Below are 27784 nucleotides of genomic sequence, written 5' to 3'. Positions count from 1 at the left end.
GTGTCTAAGCGCAATCTTACCCGTGGCATTGAATTTGTTAGGATCGGGTAGAAGCCCGACTCCGCCCCTCTCGCCATGGCTACCAATGGCCACTTTGCCTCGATTGGCGTCGAGAGCAATAAGACAGCATATGAACATGGAGTGCAGGTGATTGATGAGAATAAGGAATTCAAGTATGCTCTACATCTATACCCGAATTACTATCTATCACTGTGATCTTGCCCGGGTGCTTTCTATGTGGCGCCATGATGCGCTTGCATCCGTGACTTTCTGTGGCATTTGTTTTTCCCGAGAGCTAATAATCATATCCCAGTCCGAACCTGTCTAAGTACCTGGGCATTGAAAACGTCACACATGCCGGCTTCAATTATCATCTCATCTCCGTCTTCGGTTCGCAGTCGACTGGTAAATCCACACTGCTCAATCATCTCTTCGGAACCCACTTCTCTGTTATGTCCGAATCGGAGAGACGACAGACAACAAAGGGTATTTGGATGTCCAAAAATAAGAATGAAGACGCTTCGATGGCGGACAACATCCTAGTAATGGATGTCGAGGGTACAGATGGTCGTGAGAGAGGAGAGGACCAGGACTTTGAGCGCAAGTCTGCTCTCTTTGCGCTGGCGACCAGTGAGGTCCTCATTGTCAATATCTGGGAACATCAGGTGGGACTGTACCAAGGCGCAAATATGGGTCTGCTCAAAACTGTTTTTGAAGTCAACTTGCAATTGTTCCTGAAGGACAAGAAGTATGTCTGCCTCCGTGCCACTTTGGATAATACTGGACTTTACTTTGTGCTCTACTGACACCATGACTTCAGCACCACTCATCGGTCCCTGCTGTTCTTCGTCATTCGCGATTTTGTCGGGAACACGCCGCTGAAGAATCTACAGAAGACCCTGATGGAAGATATGTGTCGCTTGTGGGACTCGATATCGAAGCCCCCCGGCTTAGAAAACTCGACGGTACACGAATACTTTGACTTCCAGTTCTACGGGCTTCCGCATAAGGCCTACCAGGCAGAGCAATTCGTGGCCGAGACAAAGAAACTCAGCCAGCGCTTCCGCGATGGTCAGAAGGATGCTAATCTGAATGCGCTCAAGGGTGAGTTCTCCGAAGGAGGCGTCTTCCTCCCCGAATACCATCGACGGATCCCAGCGGATGGATTCTCGGCATATGCAGACAGCATCTGGGACCAAATTGTCAATAACAAGGACCTGGATCTCCCCACTCAGCAAGAGCTGCTTGCGCAATTCCGCTGTGATGAAATCCTGAGAGAAGTTATGGTTAGTTTCGACGAAGCAATTATACCGTTCGAAGATAAGCAGTCACAAGCCTCTCGCCTGGGCGAGCCTGAGATTCTCGGAGGGCTGGGAGCTGCGATGCGCTCATCGCGGACCAAGGCTCTGAAGAATTTTGAGACCGCAGCCAGCCGGTATCACAAGGGCGTCTACCAGCGCAAATGGGCAGAGCTTGGAGGCAAGATTGATACCCGCCTGAAAGCTCTTCTCCATTGCCAACTTAATGCAACCCACAAGCTTGGAATCAGTGAGTTTAGCGAGGCGGTCTCAGCGGCCGTCAAAGCGGGACAGAAGAAGGGAACTGGGTACGACTTTGCCGAGATCGTGAAGGAGGAGACGCAGAAAGCTTTGCAGAAGTTCGAGGAAGTTGCTCGTGCCACTGTAGTGGAGGGCACATCCTGGAGTGACTACGGGCAGGAGATGACCCTGTATGAGAAGGAGCTTGCAGAAGTCAGCGCGAGGTTGAGAAGGGATGAGATGCGACGTTTGGCCACCCGGGTTGAGCGATGGGTTCAGTCACGCCTAGGTGAATCCGTGGGCGTCGAGTTCAATGCTCTTGGATCTGGACGGGCCGGGGGCGGTGCTCCCGAAGAGGGTGAAAAGCTGTCCGAAAAGGTTTTCTGGGATCGGGTATGGAATGTATTTGTCGAGATAGTTCTTGACGCTGAGCGCAGATTTACGGACCGTGCCAGCAGCTTTGATGCCAGCCTGGAAGAGGTTGATGTTGGGCTGTGGAGGCTTCGGAGAAAGTCCTGGGGTGTCCTGCGTACTAAGGTCGAGGAGGAGATGATGGAGGGTAACTTATTACTGAAGCTTCGTGAGAACTTCGAGGACAAGTTCCGCTATGACGAAGCTGGTGTTCCCAGGATCTGGCGCCCAACCGATGACATTGAAGGCATCTACACTCGTGCGCGCGAGTCGACTCTGACCCTGATACCACTTCTGTCTAAGTTCCGTCTGGCTGAGACGTCCGCTCCGCCCCCGCTAGATCGCTGGATCGGACACACCCCTAGCTCTGCCACCCCGGCCGACGAGGAAGATCTGGCCCCGATTGGCGGAGTGGACGAGGAGGAAGGCAAGAGTTTGGAGGAAGAGATGACTATTCTTAGCGATGCCAAGCGACAAGAGCTTATTGTGCGGTTCAAGAAGGCTGCGGATGGAGTGTACGTCGAAGCGAAACGGAGCGCCATCGGTGGCATGACCCAGGTACCCCTCTACTTTTATGGTATCCTCCTTGCACTTGGCTGGAACGAGATTCTTACTGGTGAGTATTGTCCCTCCATCATCTGTTGTATTGGGGCCTATTTGGAATGTATTCCTCACTGAGTTCCACTAGTTCTCCGTAACCCCGCCTATTTCGTCCTCCTCTTTGTTTGCGCGGTAGCGGCGTATGTGACATACCAGCTTAACCTATGGGGACCTATCATAAAGATGACCGAAGCTGCTTCGAACCAAGCTTTGGTCGAGGGCAAGAAGCGACTACGCGAATTTCTTGAGTCCTCCGATACAGGGCGACAAGCCATCGCTATGTCGACTCCGGGAGCCAGCTCAGGGCGCACGGGGGAGCAGCACGAAATGTCGCACCTCAACAAACAGGGCAAAGTGACGGATGAGGACGACTTGTAGGCTATCCTGTGTCTGTATGACGGGACGGAGTCCTCTCTGCCTGTGTATTGTTCACGCTGTTGGAATATATGATTATTAGAGCGATGCATTCTCCGAGTGTAAGAAGATATTTCAGGTGTCTTGTTATGTGTAGATATACTTCGTAGAAGCTGTGTATTGACATGGATATATACCTTGTTTAATATAATAGAAGGTCAACTCTGCAGGGTCTATCTACTTCTAAATACAATAAAAGCCAACATCCATTTCCTAACCAGACTAGTTAATAGAAATTGAATTACGCTGACTACCTGTCTGTCCGACTGCTGACCGTATATGACTATATCGGTGCGACTTGGTCTTGTCATTGCATTTTAGTCTAGTTAGGAATAGGGATATGTTGCCCCAATCGCCTAGATGTCGTGCACGTCAGAATACTCAGCTTCTATTGGATATATCAGACTTGCATGGAGGCTCCGAATGCTTCCCCACCCAACTTCAACCGCTGCTGTTTTCCGTTCTCCAGCTTCTCTTCACGTATCTTGCCCACGGTTGTCTCTTGCCCCTACACTTATAGGTTGCGATCATGTCGGGAGTTTACGACCTGCAAAAGAAGTATGACGACCTCCCTGACAAACGGCGTTACTGGCCCACACCAGCAGGGTCGGCGGAGCCGGTGTGTATGAATTGGGATCTTCGGAATTGAATTCCACCGGGTAGGTATTTTGCTTTGCCAGTCTGTTGTCTATTCACCCGTTGCCTAGGATCGGCTGCAAGCCGTTCGAACATCGCATTAAATGGGTACTGCCCGATGTGGCTTTTGATGATGAATACTACTTCATTCCCAGCACTCATCCCTGTGGAATGGTCTGCGTCATTACACTGCCCAGCGCCTGACGTCCGAGGACCAGAACCGTCGAGTGTTCTACGAGGGGACTACGGCGGACGAGATACTGGACACTAACTCGACGCGCATTGGCATTGGATACTGGACCAAGTGTGTTGCCGGTCGAGGCGTGCTGATTGATTATCTCTCGTGAGCGGAGAAGCAAGGCATCACGTGCGACGGGATGACGTTGCTGGCTATCGCATGTGAATGTCAAGATCGAGCTCCAGCGTGGGGACATCTCTTTCCTCCGCGTCGGACTGCCCCAGCCCTGGAACGCGATGTATGAGGGGCAGAGGTTAGCATACAGCCAGCAGCAGTCTATGCCCAACCATTCCGGCATAGAACAGAGTGAGCATGTGGGGCGGTTCATGTGGGATAGTCACTTCGCGGCTGTGGCTTCGGATGTGGTCAGCTTTGAGGTGCTCCCACCCGCAATTTGATCTGCACCAGTACCTGCTGGCCGGTTGTGGAGTGCCGATCGGTGGGATGTTCGACCTCGACGGCCTGGCAGAAGTGTGCCAGCAGTTGAGGAGGTGGACGTTCTTCATATCCAGCAGTCCATTGAATCAGGCGCCCGGGTTTCGCGTCCACCTAACTGCATAGCAATGTTTTGAATGTCACTGTTTTGAGACCGAGGACGGATGTCTAGTCAGGTCGCATTCTTTGGTCGTATTCTTCTTCCCCGGTTGTATTCCTTGGCTGCTTCTTCCTTCCTATGTGTCGACGTATGTAGACAAATTGACAAATTGAACAATAATACCATACCCGATAAGCTATCGGCACGTGAGGGGCGGGCCTCGGCTTGTTTTATGGATTTCCCCAACGCTTTCTTTCGTCTCTCACTCTCGCTCTCACTCTACTACCTCCTCTTCGGCTCTTTCTTCCGCGGTCCATCGCGGGTCGCGTCGCTGTTGGATTCTTTGTGGTTGTTTTTGTTGTTGAGACTGAACTAAGCGGGGAATCGCAGCGGAGACCGACCCCAGGGACTTGCTTGTTCTTTCCATTCGTTCCCCTAATCTATGGATATTATTAATTACACTATTGTTCCCCCTTTCTCGTATTCTGTGTAGACTGATTTTATAATTCTGCTGGCTATACACTGATAATGGGCTTCCCTGGCTCTGTCCGGCTGGACAGCATCTACGAGCTGCTGTCAAGCTTACTACCGGTTTTCTCCTGGAAGACGTTGGCGTTGGTGCTGGCGCTCATCAATTTGAAAAACCTCCCTTTTGTCTGGCATGTAGGTTCTCTCCCTGTCACATGCTCCTTCCTCATTCCATGGAGAGCATCTACTAACCCAGATACAGTTACGTATCTTGCACCACCTCGTCTCGAATATCCGCTGGAAGCCTGAGTACCCCCATTTTCCTAAAGGACACCCCATCGTCAGCCATACCGGCAAACCCACTCACCCAGTCTTCGTTCCCTATGGCATTACCTCTCGCGCTCCGATTCTAGAGACCGACTACAACTTCCACAAGTCCAACAGCACCTACTTCTCTGACCTGGACGTCGCGCGAACCGCACTCGCTACCCGTCTCTACTCCCCGGGATCCTCTATTGTGAGTAAGGAGCTGGACGCAGAGTTTCTTGCCGCAAGTCGTAGGGAAGGGAAGCCGGCACCCCCTCGCAAGTCCATATACATCGCCCTGGGCTCCGTGTACTGCGCCTTCAAACGCGAAATCAAGCCTTTCGAGCGATATGAGATCGAGTCCAAACTCATCGCCTGGGACCAGAAATGGATGTACATTCTTACCTTTTTCTTGCGTCCCGCACCGCGCAAGGGTGGCAAGCGTACCCTCTTCGCTACGGCGCTGAGTAAATACGTGATCAAGAAAGGTCGGCTTACGGTGCCGCCGGAGCGGGTCATGCGCGCCAGTGGCTTCCTCCCGCCGCGTCCGGAGGGCTCCGATGCGGCGACGTCGACGGAGATGCCTGGAACTTCGGGGGCGGGAACCCCAGCGAGCGAGGGTATCACAGCCATGGCGTCCGTGGATGGATCGTTGGTGCGGGAGGTGCTGAAGCTCGAGGACGAGTCAACGGCACGAGATACACTGGAGGCGGAACGGAAGGCCAATGCCGACTCGTGGGACGCAACAGAGTGGCCTTGGGAACGGATTGAGCAGGAGAGACTGCGTGGGCTGAAGGTGGTGGAGGGGTATGCGAGCATGGATGCGATACTCCTTGATGAATGGGAGCAGTGAATAGAGGCTAGGATTATATTAATAGAACATTATTTTTATTTCTTCCATCTGCAGTATACAGATAAAAGCCATAGCCGTGAATTCTTGCCACGTAGCTTAACTAGATATTTCAAGCACTATACTTATCTGAACTATCTAATTAACTGTTATCAAGAACTCTCTAAAGACTAGAAAGGCACGAGACGATCCTATCGTCCCATTACATACAATTTAACATACTCATCCGGGTTGCAGATACTACAATGGATATCCGACTAGATCCAACGACAACCTGGGCTCATTACATAAGGAATAAATCAAGACTTCATTGACAAGACTACTTAGTGGAGAGATTAGCAAACACTGTTCTGCAAACCCAGCGCATCTATACAATCAGTATCATTAGTAGAATAAAATAAAATAAAACAGGAGAGCGAGCATACTATTATACTGATCGGGGCAATCCGATTTAATACAATTGACCATCTTGGCTTGGAAGTCTGGGTTGGAGCAGTAGCACTTGATATCGGCCGGTGCGGTACACAGACCGGTTTTGGAGATGCAGGTTTCCTACCACGGTTAATGTTTATATGTAATAGATATGTATACTTGTGGGGTGGAGATAGATGGGGATACGGATAGAGGTTAGGATAGGATAGATATGTACGTATACTTACCAGACAGTCCGCTGTGACCATTGCAGCGAGAGTGAGTAGGGGAAAAACGAACTTCATTCTGATCTGGATCTGGTTGATTGTTAACAGTTATAGACTCCGTAGGTTCTGACGAAAGAATCAGAACCAGTGCGAGATGAGGCTTTATATATTGTCTTCTGGAGGGATGGTGTCGTCACCGTGCGTGTGTTGCTGGGGTGGGTGTGTTGGACAGACGTAAGGGTGTTTGTTTCATGTTCCATTCCATTCTCTATGCTTAGTTTTGTTCTCGTTGATGTGGTTAGAGTTGTATGTCTATACATCTTGCACCTAGTTTATATGCTACTTGTGTATTTGAACTAGGATGTCACTGAATGGAGGACTTGGTAGATATCACTAGATATGGATATTATACAGTCGTCACATTTAATCAAGTCGATATGACATATCCTGTACCCCCTACATACCAGAGTAGCGGTGAGTATATCCATTAGACTTCTTTGAAGTTTATATCTCTATCCAATCATGTATTACAGATCACCGCCATGGCTGACGCCCAGTCCATCTGCCTGTCAGCCTGGAATGGCCATTGCGCAGTCCGCCCACGCTGTTGAGCTTGAAGGCCAGCCAGGTCGCCACTGTCATCAGCAATAGAGACCCCCCCACCAGGGGATACCAGAGCCAGGTCGGGTTATCAGCCAGGATGTCTACGTTCATGCCAAACAGACTCTGCGACGTTCGTTAGACCCTTACAATCCGTCAAGACGGGGGACACAGGACGTACCGAGGCAAAGGTCAGCGGCAGAAAGATGAACTCGACGGAGTTAGCGACCATGTCATATAATAATATATCTTGATATCCAGAACGCACCGTGATCCAGCTGAGTCGGTTCATACTGGTAGCGAGACTGGTGGATCGATGCGCCTCGTTGATCGTGGTCCATGCGAATTCCTATCCCGCGCATCCGTCAGCTCTCGTCTTCGACATCGATCGTATGGACTGACGATTTGGAGGAGATCACGAAACATCTGTTCCAGCTTCTCGATCTGACTGGACACGTCGCGGTCGAACGTATCGATGGTGTGGCTCATCTGGTCGCTGAAGTGCCGTGTCTCGCTGAAGTGTTGATACTGCATGACGAAGTTCCGTGCCTGGTTGAGCTGGTTAGCCAGCGTGCCTTGGATATGCGTCCAGATGAGCATCTTCTCGGCCACCGTGTCTATCAGTCGGTCGTCTTTGCCGCGCGCCGTCAGTTGATGGGATCGCTGATTGCATTAATGGAAGGATATACTCCTGGATTCAAGGGCAACCCACCAGCTGGCCAAGATGTCGCCTCGCAGCGTGACAATAGGCCATCCAGTCCTTGCGAAATATCCGCATGAACTGTTGCACCAGCTCCAGGTCGTTCTGCGGGATGTAGCCATACGGCAGGTTGCTGAAGTAGCAGATTGACTTGGGTGGTGCCTCCAGAACGGTCCATTGGATGGTGCGCACGGTGTAGTCGTCGTCGTCGTCGTCGCCCTCGACGCTGCTGGGATCGTCTTCCAGCTTGAGATTCATCTGGATGGACAGAGTGAACGTCCGACAGGGTCCTTTGCTGCCCAGTGAGAACCAGAGCTCGTTGGGTACATGGCTCATTCGATGATAGGTGCGCCAGGCGTAGTTTTCACGGAAGAGCCTGGCCTTGTATATGAGTATTCGTCGATATAACCAGTCAGTCTCGACTTACATCAGGTGAATTTCCTCCGTGCTGGTCTTGGGAAGCTTACGCAACTCCTCGTCCAGCTCCTCGTCGAGGATCCATCGCACCTTGTGCCGTCCGTCGCGCAGAGCCATGATATCCACCGCTACGCTGGGCTTGCTGTTGTTATTGTACTGGTTAAAGTTCTCCTCGTCCTCTTCTAGATCCATGATGCGGGCCCGTTGGTGCAGCAGAGCCGTCACCACGGCGCGGTCGCCGTCCTGAATTGCCATTCGCATCACCGGGATGGAACTGGAGCCTACCGCGGTGGGCTCATTGGCCAACCTCACTGGTAGTTTGGGGCTCGTCCACGGTTGATCGGGGGTCGTACTCGTCCACTGTAGCTCGTTGCTCAGTGTCTCCGTACTGCAGGGCCCGAACCAGTCCCCGTTGTCGAGGCCCTTGATGCTGGCCTTGTGCTCCAGCAGCACCAGGACCGTGGCCCGGTCACTTTGCTGCAGGGCGATTCGCATCAAGGGCACCGAGCTGGAGTCGTCCTCTCTCTCCAGACTGGGCTGGAACCGTTCCAGGAACGGCTTCAACAGACGAGACCGGCTCTCCTGGATCATCATGCGCAGCGACACAATGTCGCGTTTCTCGTGGCGTCCTGAGATCAGCAGCTCGACGATCTCGTGGTGATTCCGCTCCATGGCGTAGATCAGGGGCGTTTTACGATACCGATCCACCGAGTTCGGATCAGCCCACGTCGTCTGCAGCAGATGCCCGACCAGAGGGAGATCTCCCCTTTCGCAAGCCCAGGATAGCGGCGTGCGTCGCGTCTTGGGCACCGGCTCCGAGCCGTTCGTGGGACCCAGCAATTTCAACCAGTGCGGAAAGTCAACTGGAGACGACTCGGGACGTCGTTTCGACCCGTTGGTGATGAACCACCACAGCGGAGTTTGGCCCTCGTCGTCGTGGATGTCCACATTGGCCTCGTATCGAATCAACACTTCCACCGTCGTCAGATGTCCGTGTTCAGCTGCCCATGAGAGCGGCGTTCTCCCGCGTCCATCCTTCCGGTCTGGATCGACCTTGTCCGTCGCCAGCAAACACTTCGCAATCTGGCAATGGCCTCCCGCTGCAGCTCGTGACAAAGGCGTGCGGTTTCGAAGATCTGGCGCATCCGGCGGAACGATGTCGTTCTGCAAGAGACTTTCTACCATCGCATGGTCCCCGATATTGGCCGCCCAATGCAACGGAGTCTCACCCGAAGTGAGGTTGGGATCGATGCCCCGATCTAGCAGAAATTGCTCAAATCGCTGGACACGGTCCCTGCCAGTGGGCAGTTTCATGAGCCCCGACGAAGCGATCCAGGAGCGCACAGTTCGACCCGCGTTGTCGGTGATGTTCGCGGGGAGATTGCGCTGCTGCCGGAGGGATTGAGCCCGGTCGAGATGGGTCCGTTGCAAGTGCATCAGCTGGATCGCTCTGGACTAACGAGCATTTAAAGTTCTTAGCCAATGTTACTTGACATCGTGGAGTTCTCTGCTTGGCCCTTGGGGTTCAAGTTGTGATCCTTCTGTCAGCGTCAGCCTTGTCAGCCTCGCTCAGGGATCTGCCTGGTTATTCCCTTTTGGGCATGAATAGTATCGTTATATTTTCTAACTGCATTTAGTATACACTGTCTGTTGTACCTATTGCGTTCTTAAATAGAATAAGTAATCTCTAAGTCTAATCTGACCTAACGGTTAGGGTTTTGGTAGTCTTTAACTATGTACGAGATGTCACCAGTGGTCCATGAATTAATTTAGTACAATTACGTCGGGGTAATGCAATAGGAACATTCTAACTACTTATAGAGAACTGTTTCTATAATCATGTTGTTATACCTTCTGAACCAATTGCTATCCTAGGCGACCAAGGGCAACTACAGAATCTTCTGGAAGAGTAACACGTCATTTTCCTCCTGCTGATGCCAAAGTCGAAACAACCAACAGGGAATGACTTGAAAATATGTCGTAGATCATCCATTCCTGCATAGACCCAGCTCAGCTATAAATAGCCCCCTCTAGAATCCCCTACAACTAATTCTCAAGCTCGACAGAGCACCCATTAATTAGCAAAGACTGAACAACCAAGTGTCAAAATGTCACAGTACTAGAACGGCGAGGCAGTTCGTTACAAGCCTGTCGGAGGCAAGTCGACCAAGAACTAGATAGATCCCTAAGTTTAGTGCTATTAACATGGATTGCTCAACGGTCAGGCCTGGAGTTCCCCTACGTCTGAAAGTATTGGGACCAGGAGATCCAGAATACAGGCCGCTTGACGAGCGTTTACGGGAAGAATATTCTGGGATCTGCCTAATGGTGTTGGTTGGCCAGGATGTAGGAATTGGTCACTTTGAGGCTTCGTATCATAGTATAACCCGATGCAGATAGCCTATGATCTTCGCATTTAATGTGATTCTCAATTAATTCAGTGATGTATATCGGGATTCCATGGCCTCAATCAATGCTGGAAATGACCTGCTTAGGTCCCTCTCTGCGGCCCGGATTCCCGCTCTCTGCGTCAACAATCTGCAGGCGATTTGGCATCCACTGGGGTAGTTCCCTTTGGTGTTGATCTCCACTGGCTTCATTCCACTCCCGATGGTAATTACCTAGAAAGTTATTACATAGTTCAGGAGAGATTTCAGAAGTGATTAATCCTTTGGCAGTATGGAAGGCCGATTCGGAAGCTGTTATCCCAGTACTCCCAACGAGATCTATGATGTAGGTAGTATTTCATGGGTGTCTAGAGTTATATACATGTATAGATAGATGGATAGATACCTATTTACGCACTGTATAGCTCACCCGCGATATACCCATCTTCCGCGAGATCTTCTTCACAGTGGTCTCGCCACAACGATCCGTGGTCTCGACATGCGTTCCACCACAGGGATACACCTCGGCGCCCACGATATTGACGACACGAAACTTCTCCCCGGGCGCTACCAGACTGCGATCGGGAATCAACCGCTGCAGGCCGCGGACGCGGAAATCATCTTCATCCCACCATTCCACCCGCACGGGCAATTTAGCTGCGATCAACTCATCCACTTTCTTCTGAATCGACTCCTTCCACTTCCCCTCGATGAGACCCCGGAACTCACACGACGCCGAGTCTGGGAAATGCGACGCCTTCAACTCCTCGAAATCCGGTACTTCCTTCCCCAGCAGATGATTGACCGCCGCTCCGAGGACATGTCCCGCTGTGTGCAAGCGCGAGAAGAGCAGTCGTTGGTCGACGTCAATGGTCTGTTCAACGGTCTCATCGGCGGTGAATTCACCGGGAGATGGAGTCGGAGTCGGAGAGGGGTGAAATCGTCCCAGATGCAGGACCTGTCCGTCGTGAACGGCATCCATGCGCACGGCAGTCACCTCGAAGACCGTCCCCGAGGACGGACTGACCATTTTCCCGACGTCGGAGGGCTGGCCGCCCCCTTGCGGATGGAAAATGGTCTGCTGCGTCACGACCACATGATCGTAGTCGTCGCTGGCTTGTTTAAAGAGCTGACGGTTGGAGTCCTCGAGTTTTGCGAACGGCTGAATGCCCGTTACCACGGTCTGTAGACGGTGCAGGTTGGCATTGTGCTGGTAGGCGAGAAATGTGCGAGCGGTTGAGGTTGAGGCCATCTTGGTGAGTTGTGGGAGTGGGGAAGTTCGTGTTGGTATTTGGGGAATTAGATATTGGCTGTGGCTGTGGGCTATTAGGGCCGCGCATTTTAGGGTATATAGCCATTTTTGACATGTAGCTATCAACTAAAAATAAATAAATATAAAAAAATTAAGAAACGTAAAAGAGAGAGAAGGGGAGGGATAACATTGATTGTAATCTGATCAATCAAGTGACGTGGCCGCCTTAGGCCTCCAATCGTTGTTGTTTGCCTCTCCTCTTCTCCGATCAATGTCTGGTGCAGGCCGTTCCCTACTTGCTGATTGCTTTTTCGGAGATTTTGACTTCCTCACTAGCTATGAATATGCATATACTAAGCCACCGAAGAACCTGATGAATTTAGGTATTATCCTACCTTTTGTCTCGCTGGGTTCATCTTGTAAGAAAGAAAGCAGGTTAACCTGGCCTACAGTTTAATATCTCTACTTGCTCATTCGTCTGCCATTCAGCAGGGTCTTGTCGCATTGTATATCGATCCTCTTTTCATCTGGAACTATGGATTTGTTGCTGCCCTGGCCTTTGTCGTTGGGACCTCTTCTATTTTGCACGTTACAAGTTAGATTAATAGGAAGATAAGCTAAACTAGCTCGAGGAATTTCCGTCGTGAGCCGCAGTTATTAACGAGAAAACTGTGGAGAAATGTGTCTATAGTGGCTTGAGTCGATATCACATACATACTACCAAACTACAGAGTAGTACTATTTATCTACACAATTAACTCCAGTGAGCGTTCTTGAGCCTCTACACTGCTCCGTATGTGGAGAATTGGTATAGTCAACTGAACTTTATAATTTACTGTGTATATAGACCCTACATATTCCGGTTGGACCCCATAACCTCGGCTTTGATGGAGCACGGACAATGGAGCCATCAATCATTTCAAAGCTGTCTAGAAGAAAAGCTTGTGGAGACCCGCGGAACCCCCAGCTATAAGGGAAGGATATCTCCGGATGAATCTTTTTTTATCCCATCCCACCAGATGTGATGGAGAACAGACCATCTCCCGCCCAGCGAAACACGCCTGTCCGCACAAATGGCAGCGTTTGTGGAGGACGGAGTGTCAACAAGAAAAGGCCTAGGGAGGGGAATAAGGTGTACGGTTCATCTATCATCTATAACCTTTCGTGTTCAATTTGATTAATTAATCATGATGCAGGAATAAAAAATGTACCGAGACGAAGAACGTCACCACCAAATGGGATCGTCCTAGCAAGCGACAGCGACAACACCGCCATGTACAGGAGCGATCGGAATTTGAATTAGAACCAGAACCTGCTTCGGACTGTCATTTCGAGGGGAAACATCGTACTCCCTTGGGTATGTATAAACACCTTCCGGAATGGTGGGCATTGAATGGACAGAGAAAATTAAGACGGGACAGATTTCTCTGACATGAGACTGATACCACGATGGCATCCTCTCCAGCCCATGCTGAACGAAATACAACGACTACTAGGGAACTTTCCCAGTGATATTCTTCAGAATATCAAAGACAACAATGACAACGGCTATGACGGCGACAACAGCTCAGACCAAGTCAATGGAATCTTAATCCCAGCAGCGGAGTCGTGTCCTAACACAGATGATGATCCACGAAGTCTACCGTCCATCGACCAACTTGACGCGGTTGACGGCTCGGTGGATTCTCAGCCAGATCACGGAGACCTGCCGGAATTTATGCATCCTCAGTTCGCTCTTACGTGGTCGTTGGAATCCGCTCGGATGTTGGACGATTTGGAATGTTTGTTGGTCTTCTGATGGCCGATACAAAAAGGGTAGATTGTCTACATATCTATTTTTATGGAATCACGTATCCCAGGAACTCCTCACCCGTATTGGATAGCATCTCAACAAGAGAATGCAGTTGGTTGAATCATGGCAATTGTACGACCCAACAGGGCTTCCGGGTATGCAGAACAGGGCCAAGTTAAAGGAGTAACTAGGTTACTTGTATGCAACCCTGAATCCTTTTACTGGTACGAATAAAAGAAGTAGAGCACATCAATATCTGATCAATCCTGGCCCTGCCCAAGATGCTTCCGAAGATTTAAATTAGCTTTGTTCAGGGGTGTATTTCACTTCAAGACCATTCTTTGGAGCTGCTCCAAGATATATATATGTTGAGAAAAAGGTACTGATACATCATGCTGATACCTCAAAACCCTGTACCATCTGAATTGCATTCCGAGGAGAGAAAAAAAGGAAGAATTGGCACTTCTAATCCAATGAGAGCACTAATCCGAGAATGATAAGTCATCCTACCAATGAGCCTTACCTTGTCGGGCTGTTGTTAACAGTTACACGCCACGCCAAGGCAATGTAATAAAGAAGTGCCAGATCTTGTGATTACTCAGCCTCGAGGAATCTTTCTTACCTGAGAACTCACAGGTTCAAGCTTGATGGTTTGAATCTGTCGGGTATTCTTTCAACAGTAACATCCAGTGCCTGTCTCTGAGAGCCATCGTTTTAAAGGATGTCGGAGCTATCACGAACTGCTTGTAAGAGGTGTCGCTCACAGAAGGTAAAAGGTCTTACAGATAATTTACTGCGGTCTCTACTTGCTCTAGGATATGAACATTCATAACTAACGTCAACAAGCTCAAATGTTCTCGCGAATTACCAGGTTGTGCTCGCTGTGATCGACTTCAGACTGATTGCTATTATCCCATTCCACCGGATCGCAAGCGTCTTGCCCAAACCAGAGCTTTGACTCGGCGGAGGAGGGTCAACTCCTTGTTAGGATTCACTATAGCCTCCGGAAGTCAGGCTTCCCGGCCTGAAAATTGTCAGAGAGGCGATGTTCAGACCCCATACGGAAACAAGGCTCCCACAGATGCGATCTCCAATATCGCCCAGGACGATAGAGACATCTCAGACCACGTGGGCTTTTTCGCTCCTAGTACAGCATCGCAGTGGCCCACAATGCTTCTAACCGAGACGGACGATATGAATATAGATGAGGTAGGTTTGACATTCATAAAAAGGGGGTCCATCAAGGAAGCATTTTAAGGGGTGCCCATCTTTATTCTTTAAATCCCACACTACCTCTTTCTTCAGCTGCTGAAATTAGAAAGGAATCTCATGATTCAGCGCCGCTCCCTCCTCAACACCTTGGGCACTACCTTTTTAATACCCTGTTTTCTCATTACCGACCTGCCTCCTTGATCTTGAATGAAAGTGAGACTCTGCAGGATTACACAGAAGGCAAGCTTCCGTATGCCCTCACTGCAGCAATATTTGCCCTAGCTACCAGGTAAGCTAGATAAACGCTTCCTCATTTCCATTACTGACGTCAGCTTTGAGCCAGGCTTTTAGACGATGCGCAGGATGTCAGCAATAGTGGGACTCTTACAGGTCCCATGACACAGTTGAAGATAGTCTGCTCGCGGGCTGATACATGGGCTCACTTGGCTGATGAGTTAACATTGATGTGGGCGCATCTTCCCTCGCTAAGGACGGTACAGACCTGCGAGATACTTGCAACTTATTGGTTTGCTGTAGGCCAAGTGGCCAAAGCAAAGATGCATTTACGTACGCATGATGACTCGAGATATTACTTCGTCGCTGACAAGTACTCAGATGCTGCATATATTGCTGCGCGGACTCTTGGATATCACAACATAGGAGATCGGCTGCCGAGCCATACTCGTCCCTCAGATCAAGAAACAGGACGAATGTGCTTCTGGAACTGCTGGATTGTTAGCTTCGTCATTTTTTACGATGGCTTTCTTGCGGCACCATTCAATGAGAACTTCTCAATCTTGTCGGGAGCCGAGGACATTGTTCAAAAATTTGCTTTGTCCCGTCAAGGCGATTCACTTGCTGATACACCGTTCTCAGACGACATGAAACTTGGGCTGTTGAAGTCCTTTGCTATATAGTAAGTGACAGTATTGGGGCCTTAGCCTAGGCACTAACTAGAGATTCAGCCATAAAATCCAAATATTCTTGAAACAGAATCCATGCTTAAAGAATGACCAAATTAGTCCCATCTCTGAGCTCCACCAGTGTCTGACTGTACTCCATGAAGAGCTTCCGTCAAGTCTGCAATATGTAGGCACATTTGAAGAAATCCCGGTACAAAGCCTGGGATTAATATTCCTTCTTCATACATTGTACCACCACTCCAACATTTATTTACATTCTCATTTTGTGCCACTATTCGCGCACATTCCATATGATTCCGCCATTTCTATCGAAAATATTCGACAATGCGCTCATATAACTATTCAACATGCTGACCACTTTACTAGTATGATTGATGTCTTGTTCCTTGGTCAGACAAACATATCAATATTACCGCCTTTCATAGGGTATTGTGCTTTCTTTGTGGGATCAATTTACGCTAGCATAATCTATTGCGATAGTACCAATGACTCGTCATCTACTAGAGGAAAACTGAAACTATGTCTTCGTCTCTTGGATAATTTGGGGCGACACTGGACACCTCTGTACAGGCTGGTAAGCTCTGAACCGAACTACAAGGCTTATATCTGTCAGTGTTTTCTAATAATGTTTTCTAATATCTCTCTTGATTTGACTTAGATGCGAAGGTTGCTTGATTTTCTGGAAAGTGCCAACATCTCATTAGGAGATATCAGTGATCGCCGCGACTTACACTTTGCGTATGACACTAAATCTTCAGGCACATTCCTTTCTAGTAGACCCTGTGAGGTAGCTGACTCGTGCTTAACAAGTTGTCCACCAGAACTTGAAAAATTACACGACTTTTCATATGTATAGGGGTGGACTGAGCGCAATAGTGAAATATATTCCTGCAACAAACTGTTTATCGTGGTAAACATCCATAACTGGAGTCGAGAGTATTATTTCTCTCTTAGGCTACACGAAAACATTTAAGTGGAAGTCGGATATACGGCAATCAGGAGAAGTTGTCCAATTTTTGGATTACTATGGCACATTGAAGCGGACGACACATTCCACATGGACCAATACCGATATGAGTACCGATATATCTGATCGGCCAAACCATTGGATCATTCAGTGTGAAGGCGTTGTTCAAGATAGTTAAACATAACCTGATTCAATCTTCCAAATGCCCCCTGGTGACAATGAGAATCCGCGCCCTCCTCAGGCCCAAGGGAGACATATTCCATCTCACAACGAAGCCTATCCCGAACCATCTGGGGTTGTCCTTTAAAAAAATGATCATTCTGGGCCTCCAGAACGAGACATGGAGTGGTAATCTTCTCAATCCTCCCTTCTAACGTGTACTCTGTGACCTTCCTCATAAGATCAGCTTCTGATTCCGCACCAAGCGTCCATTTTCCATTGAGTATGCCCCACCGCATACCCGTTGTTGCATTCGTTGCTGCCCGGACCAACATATTCACAGCAGAGTCATATCCCATGTCCAAAAGCTTCTGCAAAATCCATGGCTGATCCTTGGTAAACACTGCCCCGAAGTCATATACACCATCATTGAGGATCAGAGCGCGCGCGCGATGCTCAGACGTGGCAGCTCGCGCAACCAAGTATCCGCCCATACTCCAGCCAAAGATCACCACGGCGTTGATGTCCACTTCTCTGCGGCTGTACACATAGTCCATGACAGGTGTCAGGACGTTCTCCCAGTCTGCGCGAAAGAATAGACGCTGGGATCTCAGCGCCGTTCCCTGCCCCGGGCCATCGAACGCCAGCACGTTATATCCTCTTGCTAAAGCAGCTGCCGCAATAGCAAACCATGCCTCTTCCTTCGTCGAGTCGAACCCCCCATTGAACACGAGAGTCTTCCGCGGCCGTTGCTCTTCCTGGGTCAAGGGCTGCATAAAGTACCCGGGGAGGGTTGTGTCTTCATAGGGGATGGTAATCGCCTCACAAGTGGAAGAAGAGCTGTACTGCATCGCCTTGATAAACGCATCCACAGACCTCTCAGACAGAGTGCGTGAAATCTCGTCATTAAATGGATCCTGACGACGGAAAAACTCTGCAGTACGATAGTAGTTTGAAGCTCGGAGGTATGCCTCGTGAGCGCTGACGGTATTCCCTTCGGTTACGCATTCCTGAGCGTTACGCACCGCTCGGTCTGCGGCTGTTTGCCACTCTCGGACCCAGTCACCCTCGTTTCCTGCGCGGATACGCGAGCAGATCACAATCACTTCGCTGAGATCCGCCCCGGCATAGTTGGAATACCCGGCGGCGCGCAGGGCTTCGTAGCTGAATGTTTCGTTTCGGGGGAAGAAGTGAGTGAGGAGCATTGTGAAAGCTCAGAGTGGGGTGCTTGATAAAAATGAAATTTGTCTGACCGGGTAGAAAGCTAGTTTGGCTGGATTGGGGTCTGCTCTCCATGTTTTTTATACCTCGGTATTGTAATGGCCTTAGGCGGAAACTGCTTGGATCGAGCGGCACCAGATAAGCTCTATGTTCGGCCCGTATGTGAACTTTAATTTAAGAGTCTAACCGTGACAGGCTAGTGCATTTCCCTCCCCTCCATAACCATGTGGAGTTGCATGGAATGCTGCTCGCATATCTATGTGAGCACTTTTCATTCATTCTTACTATGTTTAAACCACAAGCATAATCGAGCTCCGATAAATAATTCTCTTAATAATTGTTTTTCGTACGGGTATCTAACGTATCATCCCCGACGGCTGTCTTTTATCGTGACTCGTTGGTGCTACCAAAAGAAAATAAGATCTGCAAGGAGGATCATTATGACAGAATAATCTCCGGCATCAACGGTTCTTGGTGATGTGGTACTAGTATACTTATTTATAGAACCAAAGTCCTTATGCATGGGAGTAGCCAAGTCATCCACCAAGAACAGGCAGTGAGATGTAAACTCCTATGTATTTCTCTAATTACATAGTTTGGTATGCTCTAGCACGGACAACTACCACTGAGGAATCTAAAAAGGTAGGTAGGGATGTTCTATATATCATAAACCAATCATTCGTTTCAGAGAAGACAGTTAGGGAAATCAATGTACATCGTACACCCAGGTACGTATAAATCTGTACAGCAACATTATATATAACATCAAAAAAAAGGGAAAAAAAATCCACAAAATGAACAAAACACCCTTCGCCACGCAAATGCCACGGTTTATATCTTAAATGGAGAATGAGTACCTTTTCGTACAATCAGACAATAAACAAACAGGATGGAGTTCTTAGCCACCATCCGGACATGAAAATAATCAATAAAAAGGGCACAAAAAAAAAAAAAAAAGGAAGAATAAGGGAAAAAAAAAATCTAATTTTCTTTCTTCTCAATCGGTGTAGACTGAGAATCTTCAACCGGAGGGGCACGATGGTTAGTATGATCATGACCATAATGGCCATGCTTCTCATACAGCGACTGACGTTTCTTCTTCAAACGCTCTTCCTCCGCGGCAACCATGTCCTTCCACAGGTCACCACCCTCCTCGGACTCGGATTTAGCAGGAGCAGGGGAAGCAGCAGCAGCAGCAGCAGCAGTGGTCTGATCCTTCTTCTGTGCCTTGGATGCTTCCACAATCCCCTTTCCTTTCCTCTGGTCGGAAATCTCAAATGCCGCGGAGGCCACCAACACCGCGAGCGTCAGACCCTGCGCATATACACGCGCCTGCACAATCTTCTGAGCACCCGATAGATATGGGTTCCGACCGACCAGTGCAAACGACCCGATCATGGAAGCAGCCCATGTCACACCGACGATCTTGTACTTCTCGCGGCGGGCCCAGGTCAGCGCCCGGTCGACGAAGGTCATCTGCGCCAATTCTTCGCTGCGGAGACGTTCCTCGCGGTTCGCATACCATTGGCGCTGTTCGTTGTGCTCGGCTTCAAAGGAGCGCGAGGCGTGATCGGCTGCAATGATACCGACAAATGTACCGGATGAGGTGACCAGGAAGGTCTTCATGGGGAGGGTGAGGTTTCGGATGGTCTGAGAACGGCGCGATGCCAACATGACACCTGCGACTCCGGCGGCAAGACCGAGAACGGTTCCCAAAGTGCCGCCCTTGACAACGGTGCTAATGGGTAAATGGTTAGTTGTGTGGGTTGGGATTGAGTTGAGAATAGCTGGACAAACCTGTAGTGGGCATCCTCCTCTTCCTTGGTTAAAATTTTCATGGCGAATCTTGAGTGTGGTGAACTTTTCGGTCAAACACGGGAGGGAGTAGAGACTGGAAATAGGCAATTGCAAGGAAAATACCAGGAAGTGAAAGCAGGGAGATGTAGGAAGAAATGATGGCCGGAAGGAAGAGAAAAAAATCTCGAGGAGGGATATATTCGGAACTTAAAAGGCGAGCAAACCCCGGTGACGTACGATGTACGGGATTCCCCGTTCGGCGAGAGTCGGCAGAGTCTCGGCGTGGCCCGCTGACTAACATCTCGCACGAGAAGCTGACTCATCCGGTATTAACTCATGTCTAGTTAACTATTGGATGCCTAACTGCCTGAAAAAAAGATCGATACTATCCACAGAAATACCCCGGTGCGCCTTCGTAATACAATAGAAGAACAGAACAAAGGAAAAAAAAAGTAAAACTGAAAGTGTACTAATGGGAAATGAAAAAAAAAACCAAAAAAAAAAAAACCATCCAAACCAGTTTACCTCCGCGTTCCCTTCGCTGCTGCGATCTGGCGTGCCCGCATCTTCCGGAATCGATCCTCTCCGCTGGCTCCCAGAGGACGTGCAAACTTGCTCTCTTGGACCACAGTGGGACGAGGAACCACGGTATAACTGGTATGGGTCATGTCGGCTCGGGCACGGTTCGCCAGACGAGGCGGAAGCAGTTCTCGTGCTCGTGCTTCTGCGGCGGTGGCATGCGCAGATGGGGTCCGGGTAGTAAGTTTTCTGGCCAAGGTTAGCATCCAGACAGGGCATATCCAGAGGACGGAGGGTCTATACAGACCTAGGGTCGAACGCGGCTTCCTGGTACACTCGCTTGGAGTAGTCATCGCTGCGCTGAAGGATCGGACGCGTCCATTCCGCAAGCAATTTCTCGGCCATACGCTTGATACCAGGCTCCGCACGTTTGCTCTTGGTATAGAACACAATCACCTTTCCAATGCCACTGGCAATCAGAGCTTCCTTGTTGATAGGTAGTTTGGTGAGGGAATTCATTAAATCTCGCTGAATGTTGTAGGCTGGTAGAGAGCCATCGTCCAGAGGTTCCAGGAAGAACTTGACGGCCTCGAGCAAGTTGATTTCCGGATCGACTAGACTGTTGACATATTGGTTGCGGCCGAGAAGCGATACCACCTCAGGAAGCATCTTCAGCTTGTGCATGGCTGGATTTCCTTCGCGTCGGCTAGCCGCATCCATCTGAGCAGCATGGGTCATCCGCCTGCGCATGTCTTCGATCTCTGCGTCGGCCATCTGCTCCAAATCCTAGAAGACTGTTAGCCCTGATCTTCTCCCTCTAGTCGTAGAAAAAATGAAAGGGAAAAAAAAAAAAAACCCACAATCCCATCCGCCTTCCGAAATCGTCGCTTTGTTGGCTTCTTCAGGGCCTCGTCCATAGCACGATCAAGAGCTCGTCGGCGACCTAGAATCGTTAGATCTCGTCCCTCTGAGCAAACACACAGATACAAGAGCAAAACGTACGGGTTGCAGGGTCCAAATGTTCCTCATCCTCAACAATCGCCTCTTTCTTCTTCCGATCCCTCCTCCGAGAAGCTCCCTCGCCATCACTGCCTTCCTCGAGCTCCCTCATGCGCCGACTCTTCTTCTCTCTGCGCCCTTCCCTCTTCCGTCGAGACCTCTCGCCATCACCCTCTACATCACGCTTCCGCTTGTGCCGTCCGATAAGCTTCAAGTTATCTTCGTCAATCGCCAGCTGGGGACGGTCTTCAATATGGACGTTTTCCGGGTCGAAGTCTTCAAACTGTGCCTCATCGACTTCGGAGAGAATCGACTCATCGTCTGATCCTCCATCCACATCCGCCTTCTCTTCTTCTTCTGCATAATGGGCATCGTCACTCTTGTCATTCGCAAGATCGTCTGCATCCGGGGACGCGGTCTCTGCGGGTGCAGCCGATGGCTCCTCCTCCTCGTCGTCGTCATCGCCAGCCAGAGGTGTCGGGGCCTTGGCGACTGGTTCAGATAGATCATCTTCGGGCCCGGGACTAGGGGCAGCATTCGGAGACCCGGGCTTGACTTCAGGACTAGCGGACATTGTCCTTCTCTTTTCTTTTCTTGGAAAAAGATACCGTCCTATTCAGATAAAAGCAACTATGGGCGCTAGAGGGCGCTCCACGTGTTTGCGCAAACACCGGAGCAGGGAGAAATAAACCAGAGAATAGGAAAAGTGAAAGGAAATAGAGTAATATTGCTTCTCCCGATAGTCTCTCCAATTAAAACACAAGGCTGGAGGAGGAAGCAGAGAAGAGAAGGAGAGAGATAGATGGTGGTTGGCAGGAACATGCAAGCAGAAATTCCGCCTCCGCGGTGGTCCGTGCCCGGCAGAATCTCAGCCTCTGAAAGATTCGTTCTCAGACACTTCAACTGATCTCGTCTCTTTGTGTATCGTCCTCTTATCACCCCCTCTGAATATACTTCACAATGTTCGCTCCAGGTGAGTTACTCAGCTATCAGGGTAGTCTGTTGGAAGACTTACCCGTGCTCTCTATACGATCATGTTGGACGATAAACTGACTCTTTCCCTCTCAGGCCAAGAACAGCTCTCCAAGGAGGAAATTAAAGTATTTACACCCTCTTCATGACCTTTCCCGGTGCCTGGTTATTTCTTGTTGGTGGGAGGAGCACTGGATAGGACATATACTAACTGAACTAGGCCGGTGAAATCCAGGCAGCCCAGACTATCAACATGGCTATCACGGGCGGCGTTCTTCTATATCTCTGTAAGTCGGGCGCATGCAACTCTGCTAGTTGTGGTTGATGATTATTATTATCACTGGACTAACGGGATCCCATAGCACCCTTCGCCATCGACTTCATCAAAAAGTTCCTGTAATCGCGCCATATAACGACTTCAATACATCATGACGGAAGCTGGTGGAATCGCTTTGTCTGTTCTCGTGCCCAGGCCACGGCAGATGTATTATTATTGTACATTTCATATTTTAGAATACCAATGGGGAAAATAGTGACAGAGTGACGTGACACTGCCCCTCGTGATTTCTCTTCTACTCTAAGAATGATGCCTTCAATTCGGGAGAATTTGTAGATACCAGCTCCATTAACTCCTTGCTCCTGACGTCAACCATAAGCCAAAGAAAGAATTAAACTCCTTCTGTGGGCTACTAGGGGCCTCCCCGCTCTTGAAGTTTCTGTGCTTCTTCCAGGTCCTTTTTCACCGACTCCATTTCCTTCTGCAGGTGCTGAATCTGAGCATGGTAGTCATCCAATATCTAGGTCTGGTCAGCACCCATCTAAGTAGAAAGGATTGTATTGAACGTAGTCAAGCATTACCTTCTTAGCGGCCTTCATCGCATTCTCGTCTAGCTCGTCATCCGCCTGGGCGGCCGCACTGGAGCCGGCTTTCTCGATTTCCACCTGTAAGCGTTTTGACCTCTCCCGAATGGCGAGCATCCTCGCCCAGATTTCCTCGGCACGCCCATTCACGGACGGGTCGAACACCGACCGTTCCAGCTGGGAGAGTTTTTTCTTCAGCTCCTCCTCAGCATCGTCCATTGCGTAGCCCCTGTTCCTTAAGACCTGGGTTTTGGCCGCGAGTGCCAGGCAGCGCTTGCTCAGCACCAGATGTTTGCGACGGCAGTCAGCGATCTTCACCGAGATCTTCAGGTCGTGGCGAGACAAAAGGTCAGAGAGACAATTGTTGATCTCGTGAAGCCGAGTCTGCATCATGGTGAGGAAATCCTTCTGTCGCTGGGCTCTCTTGCCTAGCTCGAAGAAGCCTTTCACGAGAACGGGTACATAACCCGCCGAGGGTCTCTGTCGCAAAGCATCCTCCCATTTCGTTTCATCATCCTCTGCGCTAGGTTGGTAAAAAGGCGCCGCGTCCTCGCCGACATTATTATACAGGTAGGTTCGGAACGGAGAGGAACGGTTGCTAGCATCCCACTTCTCTTTGACGATCTGCATCTGCATCGGAACGGTTCGATGTACTACTAGAGTCAGCATGTCTGTACTCTCATGGAAGTATGGACGGTAACAAGAGCACTCCACTTACCCCCAGTAACCGCTCGACCGGGGGACCAGAGACTCGACCCCTGTTGCTGCGCTGTTGTCTGGCCCAGTTGAGGCTGTTGTTGACCTGCTTGTTGTTGACCGCCAAGGAGAGACCCGCCGAACAAGCTCTGCTGTTGTTGCTGCGGTTGCTGCGGTTGCTGTTGTTGTGGTTGCGCTTGACCCAGTCCCCCAAAGAGACTTCCGGCCTGTTGCTGCGCCGGTTGTTGTTGTTGTCCGAGACCACCGAACAGACTCCCCTGGGGCTTTTGCTGGCCCAACGTCGACCCAAAGAGGCTACCACTACCGGCTTGCTGCTGTTGAGGTTGTTGCTGCTGTTGCGTCTGGCCCAACCCGGATAAAAGTCCTGTTTGAGGTTTCTGTTGGGCTGAGGAAGTGAAAAGACCCCCCCCGGTCTGTTGCTGGTTTTGCGCCGTCGTGGAACTGAAAAGACCCCCCGTCGAGCTCTGCTGATTCTGTCCCATTCCCAGGAGACCTCCACTGGCACCGGCGCCACCAAAGGGGCTAGGCTTATTCGCGGTGGACGACGCGCCGAACAGCCCACCAGTCTGAGGCTGAGCTCCAAAGAGAGCCATTATAATAGAGAAGGAAGATATTCCAAACAACGACCGAGTATGGCCTAGAAGTAAAGGCAACGAACGGATGAGAGACTTCGTTGGTGACACTCGTGTTGAATCTGCAAAGACAGTGTCACAAAGTCGGATTGGTTGCTCGACACTAGTTCAAAATATCAATGGAGTCCAATGGCTCAGCGCGACATGATGGGACCGAGAAGTCGTGGTCCTTCGGATTGCAATGCAGCTGTCGCACTGCCAGTGTTTTGCTGGCTAGCCTTTGTTTTTTGCTGTCACGTGATGAACAGTTAGTTGCCGGAACGGCTTAGCGTGCATACCCATAGATAGCTGCATAATATTAATGCTTAGTCATATTATACACACATAACTTTAACGAGAGAGCCAGAAGAGCAGGGTCATCACACCTCAGGCATAAACTTACATAACAACGGAGGCCAACCAATCACAAGCCCGCCAAAAACCCCAACTTCCTCAATTCATTCGACTCACCTCCTACAGTGCCTATCTTCCAGCCGTCCTCAAGGTTCCACCGCTCAATTCAAACTACGATTCAAGATGGCGACCCGAGACACCCGGTAGGATGAACCGATGAACCCATTGACCTTCGCTGCAGCACTCCACCCATTGCCAGAATCCCTCTGTCTCCTATGATTCCCCATCATTCCATTCCCGCGGTCCGAAGGGAGGAGAGAAAAAAACGGCAGTGGCTAATTGGTATTCAGATTCAACCAGCAAAACCTGGTCGATACGACGCCTATGCCGTCGCATATCCCCAAGGTGGACGAAATCGGAGCAACATCGGCACCCCTGACCAGCGCGGCGTATTTCATCGGTGATCGATGCAAGGCGTATAATGATGATTACATGAAATGTAAAGTGGAAGCCAATGGAAAGGGTGAGATGGAGTGTTTGAAGGAGGGGAGAAAGGTGACGAGGTGTGCGGCGAGTGTGTATGTTATCATCCATTCATCTATCTTCATCTCCAAGAGGAGAGAGAGCTAACACATACTAGGATCAAGGACATCAACACCCACTGTTTGAAGCAGTTCACTGCTCATTGGGAATGTCTCGAGAATCATAATCATCATCTGTGGGATTGTCGGAAGCAGGAGATGGATCTGAATGGGTGTGTTTTTGAGAAACTGGTAGGCCCTTCCCTGCTTTGCTATCTCTCAGCGCCGTTAAATTAATATATGTAGGGCCTCAAAAAAACCATCCCCGGTGCTCCCGAAAACCAGACCCCCGTCCATTTGCGTCCTACCCAGATCTACTCCAAATATCCCGGTCCTCAGTATTAGACTGTGTATGTTGTTATTGTCGTTGGGTCTGGTCTTGTTTGTACATATGAGCATAGGATGTCTCTTTCCCTCCCCATCACTGTCCATTGAGTAGTGGCTATGTAGTGGCTATGTAGTATGTTCTGTAATGAGTTATGGCTTGTATAGTATGGTGACTTGTCTACAAGATCTATCCATCCATCCATCTAACCCAACCATGCAAGATAATGTATCACAAATGAAATATATACTCGGAAGAGAAGAAAAGAATGGAAACAAATGAAAGTTGGAAGGATTAAGGAAAAGTAATTCGTAACCCCCTCCACCTCGCCAATCGACTTTTCAACTCCGACCATCCCATCCTCAGCTTCTCTTCCAATCGTCGATCCCCTCGCATCCGCATCCAGATCAACATCATCCCCAACAGCGTCAGATCCCAGAGGATCTGTCGAAATGCCCCCCACACCAACCACTTCAGCCACGCCCACACGCTGGTTCGACGTCGATGCGCCAGCGCCCGCGCCTCCATCTGTTCACGCACTGCCGCGATCTCGGCCGTCATCTTCGTCAAGGCCTGCTCGACTCGCCGTCGCCATCGTCGATTCTGCCTACCGGGCGAGCTGTGTTGTGGCGACGACTCCCTCGCGTCACTGCTTTCGGAGATTGCGTGCGAGCCCCGTGAACGATTGACGTCGGCTTCGTGGTGATCGTCGTGGGTATCATCATCGTTGTCATCGTTGTCCTCGGAGAGATTGTCTTGCGCTTCCGCATATTCTTCTTCCTCCTCTTCCTCCTCCTCCGCATCCTCCATATCATCCCGCATTGGCCGTGACCCGAGATGTCCATGGGACCCTCGACGATACACCTCCTCCGGTTGACTCACTGGACTGAGAACACGGAGTTTGGAATTCCCCCGGGCGGTGGCCACCAAATGATCGTACTCGGACCGGGCCAACCGACCACCGATACTACCGTATCTCGACTGCGTCTGCGACTGCGACAGAGGCAGCACACCCACGGGGTTTTTAGCGGAATTAGATGAGGAGGACGACATCGACGACGAGGCTACCGACGCGGAGGTATTAGATTTGATCTGGTCCCAGACAAACTCGAGCTCTGAGGCGAGTTCGCGCGCCTCGGGCGTCTGCGATGCATAGCGGTGCATGGTCTCGATCAATGTGGAAATGTATCGTCGTTTTGCTTCGGTTCGAGATAGACCTCGTTGGGCGAACCATGCATCCCTGGTAGAATAGAATAAAATAAAATCAGCGTTGATCCCTGACCCCGGCGGACTCCATTCCAACGTACCATTTCTCACACTCTGCGTATACATCCGCCGTGTTTCCGACCGGTCGATCCATCACCCCTTCGACGTCCCCCTCTGCAAACATTAGCATCTCCTTTCCCCATGTCTTTACAATATGATGACGAGTCTAGGGGGAAGGAAAGAAAATACCCATGCTCTGTTTATACAAGCCATAGAGTTTCAACCTCTCCGACGCCGGGGGCCTAGCGGTGCCGGTTCGCGGGATGCGTTTGACGGTATTCAGAGCGTGGACGAAGACACGATCTAAACAGACGTCAAAACATTAGATATCATCATCAAATCATAAAAAAAAAAAAAAAAAATTCAATCCAGCAAAGGCAAACATACCCACAGAGTCCGACATGGTGAGATCAGAAGACAACGGAGCACGTGCCTCATCAGAGCAGGATTGGGCGACATGCGCGGGGCGTCTTCATCACCGAGTGAGGCAGATAGTAGCAGCGACAATAGTGGCAGCA

General features: G+C 50.0%; 12 protein-coding genes across 12 annotated transcripts; 5 read left to right on the top strand and 7 right to left on the bottom strand.

Annotated features, from left to right (window-relative positions):
• Positions 1 to 75: 75 nt before the first annotated feature.
• On the top strand, positions 76 to 2927 carry sey1 (dynamin-like GTPase SEY1; the record flags this gene model as incomplete). The annotated part of the gene is made up of 4 exons (XM_033565492.1): positions 76 to 173; positions 314 to 748; positions 821 to 2565; positions 2638 to 2927. 4 exons carry the CDS (start codon positions 76 to 78, stop codon positions 2925 to 2927), a joined length of 2568 nt encoding a protein of 855 aa, XP_033431249.1.
• A 565-nt stretch (positions 2928 to 3492) lies between these two features.
• Positions 3493 to 3946, top strand: ATNIH1004_000785 (uncharacterized protein; the record flags this gene model as incomplete). Its single annotated transcript, XM_033565491.1, has 2 exons — positions 3493 to 3582; positions 3755 to 3946. 2 exons carry the CDS (start codon positions 3493 to 3495, stop codon positions 3944 to 3946), a joined length of 282 nt encoding a protein of 93 aa, XP_033431248.1.
• A 954-nt stretch (positions 3947 to 4900) lies between these two features.
• On the top strand, positions 4901 to 5999 carry ATNIH1004_000784 (acyl-CoA thioesterase; the record flags this gene model as incomplete). Its single annotated transcript, XM_033565490.1, has 2 exons — positions 4901 to 5035; positions 5103 to 5999. 2 exons carry the CDS (start codon positions 4901 to 4903, stop codon positions 5997 to 5999), a joined length of 1032 nt encoding a protein of 343 aa, XP_033431247.1.
• A 1169-nt stretch (positions 6000 to 7168) lies between these two features.
• ATNIH1004_000783 (uncharacterized protein) lies at positions 7169 to 9788 on the bottom strand (the record flags this gene model as incomplete). The annotated part of the gene is made up of 6 exons (XM_033565489.1): positions 7169 to 7360; positions 7416 to 7445; positions 7503 to 7583; positions 7637 to 7897; positions 7947 to 8310; positions 8362 to 9788. The coding sequence occupies 6 exons, from the start codon at positions 9786 to 9788 to the stop codon at positions 7169 to 7171; spliced, it is 2355 nt and encodes a 784-aa protein (XP_033431246.1).
• A 1356-nt stretch (positions 9789 to 11144) lies between these two features.
• ATNIH1004_000782 (putative alanine--tRNA ligase) lies at positions 11145 to 11990 on the bottom strand (the record flags this gene model as incomplete). Its single annotated transcript, XM_033565488.1, has 1 exon — positions 11145 to 11990. One exon carries the CDS (start codon positions 11988 to 11990, stop codon positions 11145 to 11147), a length of 846 nt encoding a protein of 281 aa, XP_033431245.1.
• A 1073-nt stretch (positions 11991 to 13063) lies between these two features.
• On the top strand, positions 13064 to 15911 carry ATNIH1004_000781 (fungal specific transcription factor domain-containing protein; the record flags this gene model as incomplete). The annotated part of the gene is made up of 7 exons (XM_033565487.1): positions 13064 to 13122; positions 13187 to 13347; positions 13487 to 13771; positions 14654 to 14991; positions 15105 to 15283; positions 15338 to 15561; positions 15610 to 15911. 7 exons carry the CDS (start codon positions 13064 to 13066, stop codon positions 15909 to 15911), a joined length of 1548 nt encoding a protein of 515 aa, XP_033431244.1.
• A 1116-nt stretch (positions 15912 to 17027) lies between these two features.
• ATNIH1004_000780 (alpha/beta hydrolase family protein) lies at positions 17028 to 18248 on the bottom strand (the record flags this gene model as incomplete). Its single annotated transcript, XM_033565486.1, has 1 exon — positions 17028 to 18248. The coding sequence occupies one exon, from the start codon at positions 18246 to 18248 to the stop codon at positions 17028 to 17030; it is 1221 nt and encodes a 406-aa protein (XP_033431243.1).
• Positions 18249 to 19245: 997 nt separating this feature from the next.
• Positions 19246 to 20102, bottom strand: ATNIH1004_000779 (HIG1 domain-containing protein; the record flags this gene model as incomplete). The annotated part of the gene is made up of 2 exons (XM_033565485.1): positions 19246 to 20002; positions 20062 to 20102. 2 exons carry the CDS (start codon positions 20100 to 20102, stop codon positions 19246 to 19248), a joined length of 798 nt encoding a protein of 265 aa, XP_033431242.1.
• A 480-nt stretch (positions 20103 to 20582) lies between these two features.
• On the bottom strand, positions 20583 to 22153 carry IWS1 (transcription factor SPN1; the record flags this gene model as incomplete). The annotated part of the gene is made up of 4 exons (XM_033565484.1): positions 20583 to 20829; positions 20888 to 21366; positions 21441 to 21523; positions 21583 to 22153. The coding sequence occupies 4 exons, from the start codon at positions 22151 to 22153 to the stop codon at positions 20583 to 20585; spliced, it is 1380 nt and encodes a 459-aa protein (XP_033431241.1).
• Positions 22154 to 23240: 1087 nt separating this feature from the next.
• On the bottom strand, positions 23241 to 24722 carry ATNIH1004_000777 (putative nucleoporin; the record flags this gene model as incomplete). The annotated part of the gene is made up of 3 exons (XM_033565483.1): positions 23241 to 23348; positions 23410 to 24065; positions 24131 to 24722. The coding sequence occupies 3 exons, from the start codon at positions 24720 to 24722 to the stop codon at positions 23241 to 23243; spliced, it is 1356 nt and encodes a 451-aa protein (XP_033431240.1).
• Positions 24723 to 25277: 555 nt separating this feature from the next.
• Positions 25278 to 26020, top strand: ATNIH1004_000776 (coiled-coil-helix-coiled-coil-helix domain-containing protein; the record flags this gene model as incomplete). The annotated part of the gene is made up of 4 exons (XM_033565482.1): positions 25278 to 25297; positions 25445 to 25672; positions 25735 to 25867; positions 25922 to 26020. The coding sequence occupies 4 exons, from the start codon at positions 25278 to 25280 to the stop codon at positions 26018 to 26020; spliced, it is 480 nt and encodes a 159-aa protein (XP_033431239.1).
• Positions 26021 to 26294: 274 nt separating this feature from the next.
• On the bottom strand, positions 26295 to 27669 carry ATNIH1004_000775 (acyl-CoA-binding domain-containing protein; the record flags this gene model as incomplete). Its single annotated transcript, XM_033565481.1, has 4 exons — positions 26295 to 27240; positions 27308 to 27380; positions 27456 to 27569; positions 27654 to 27669. The coding sequence occupies 4 exons, from the start codon at positions 27667 to 27669 to the stop codon at positions 26295 to 26297; spliced, it is 1149 nt and encodes a 382-aa protein (XP_033431238.1).
• Positions 27670 to 27784: the final 115 nt, after the last annotated feature.

This window comes from Aspergillus tanneri (assembly GCF_003426965.1).
Source record: "Aspergillus tanneri strain NIH1004 chromosome Unknown AapTan_2_pilon_pilon_pilon, whole genome shotgun sequence".
In the NCBI taxonomy this organism is placed as follows: Eukaryota; Fungi; Ascomycota; class Eurotiomycetes; order Eurotiales; family Aspergillaceae; genus Aspergillus; species Aspergillus tanneri.
The sequence above is the reverse complement of the archived record's forward strand: the minus strand, read 5'-3'. Positions and strand labels throughout refer to the sequence as shown.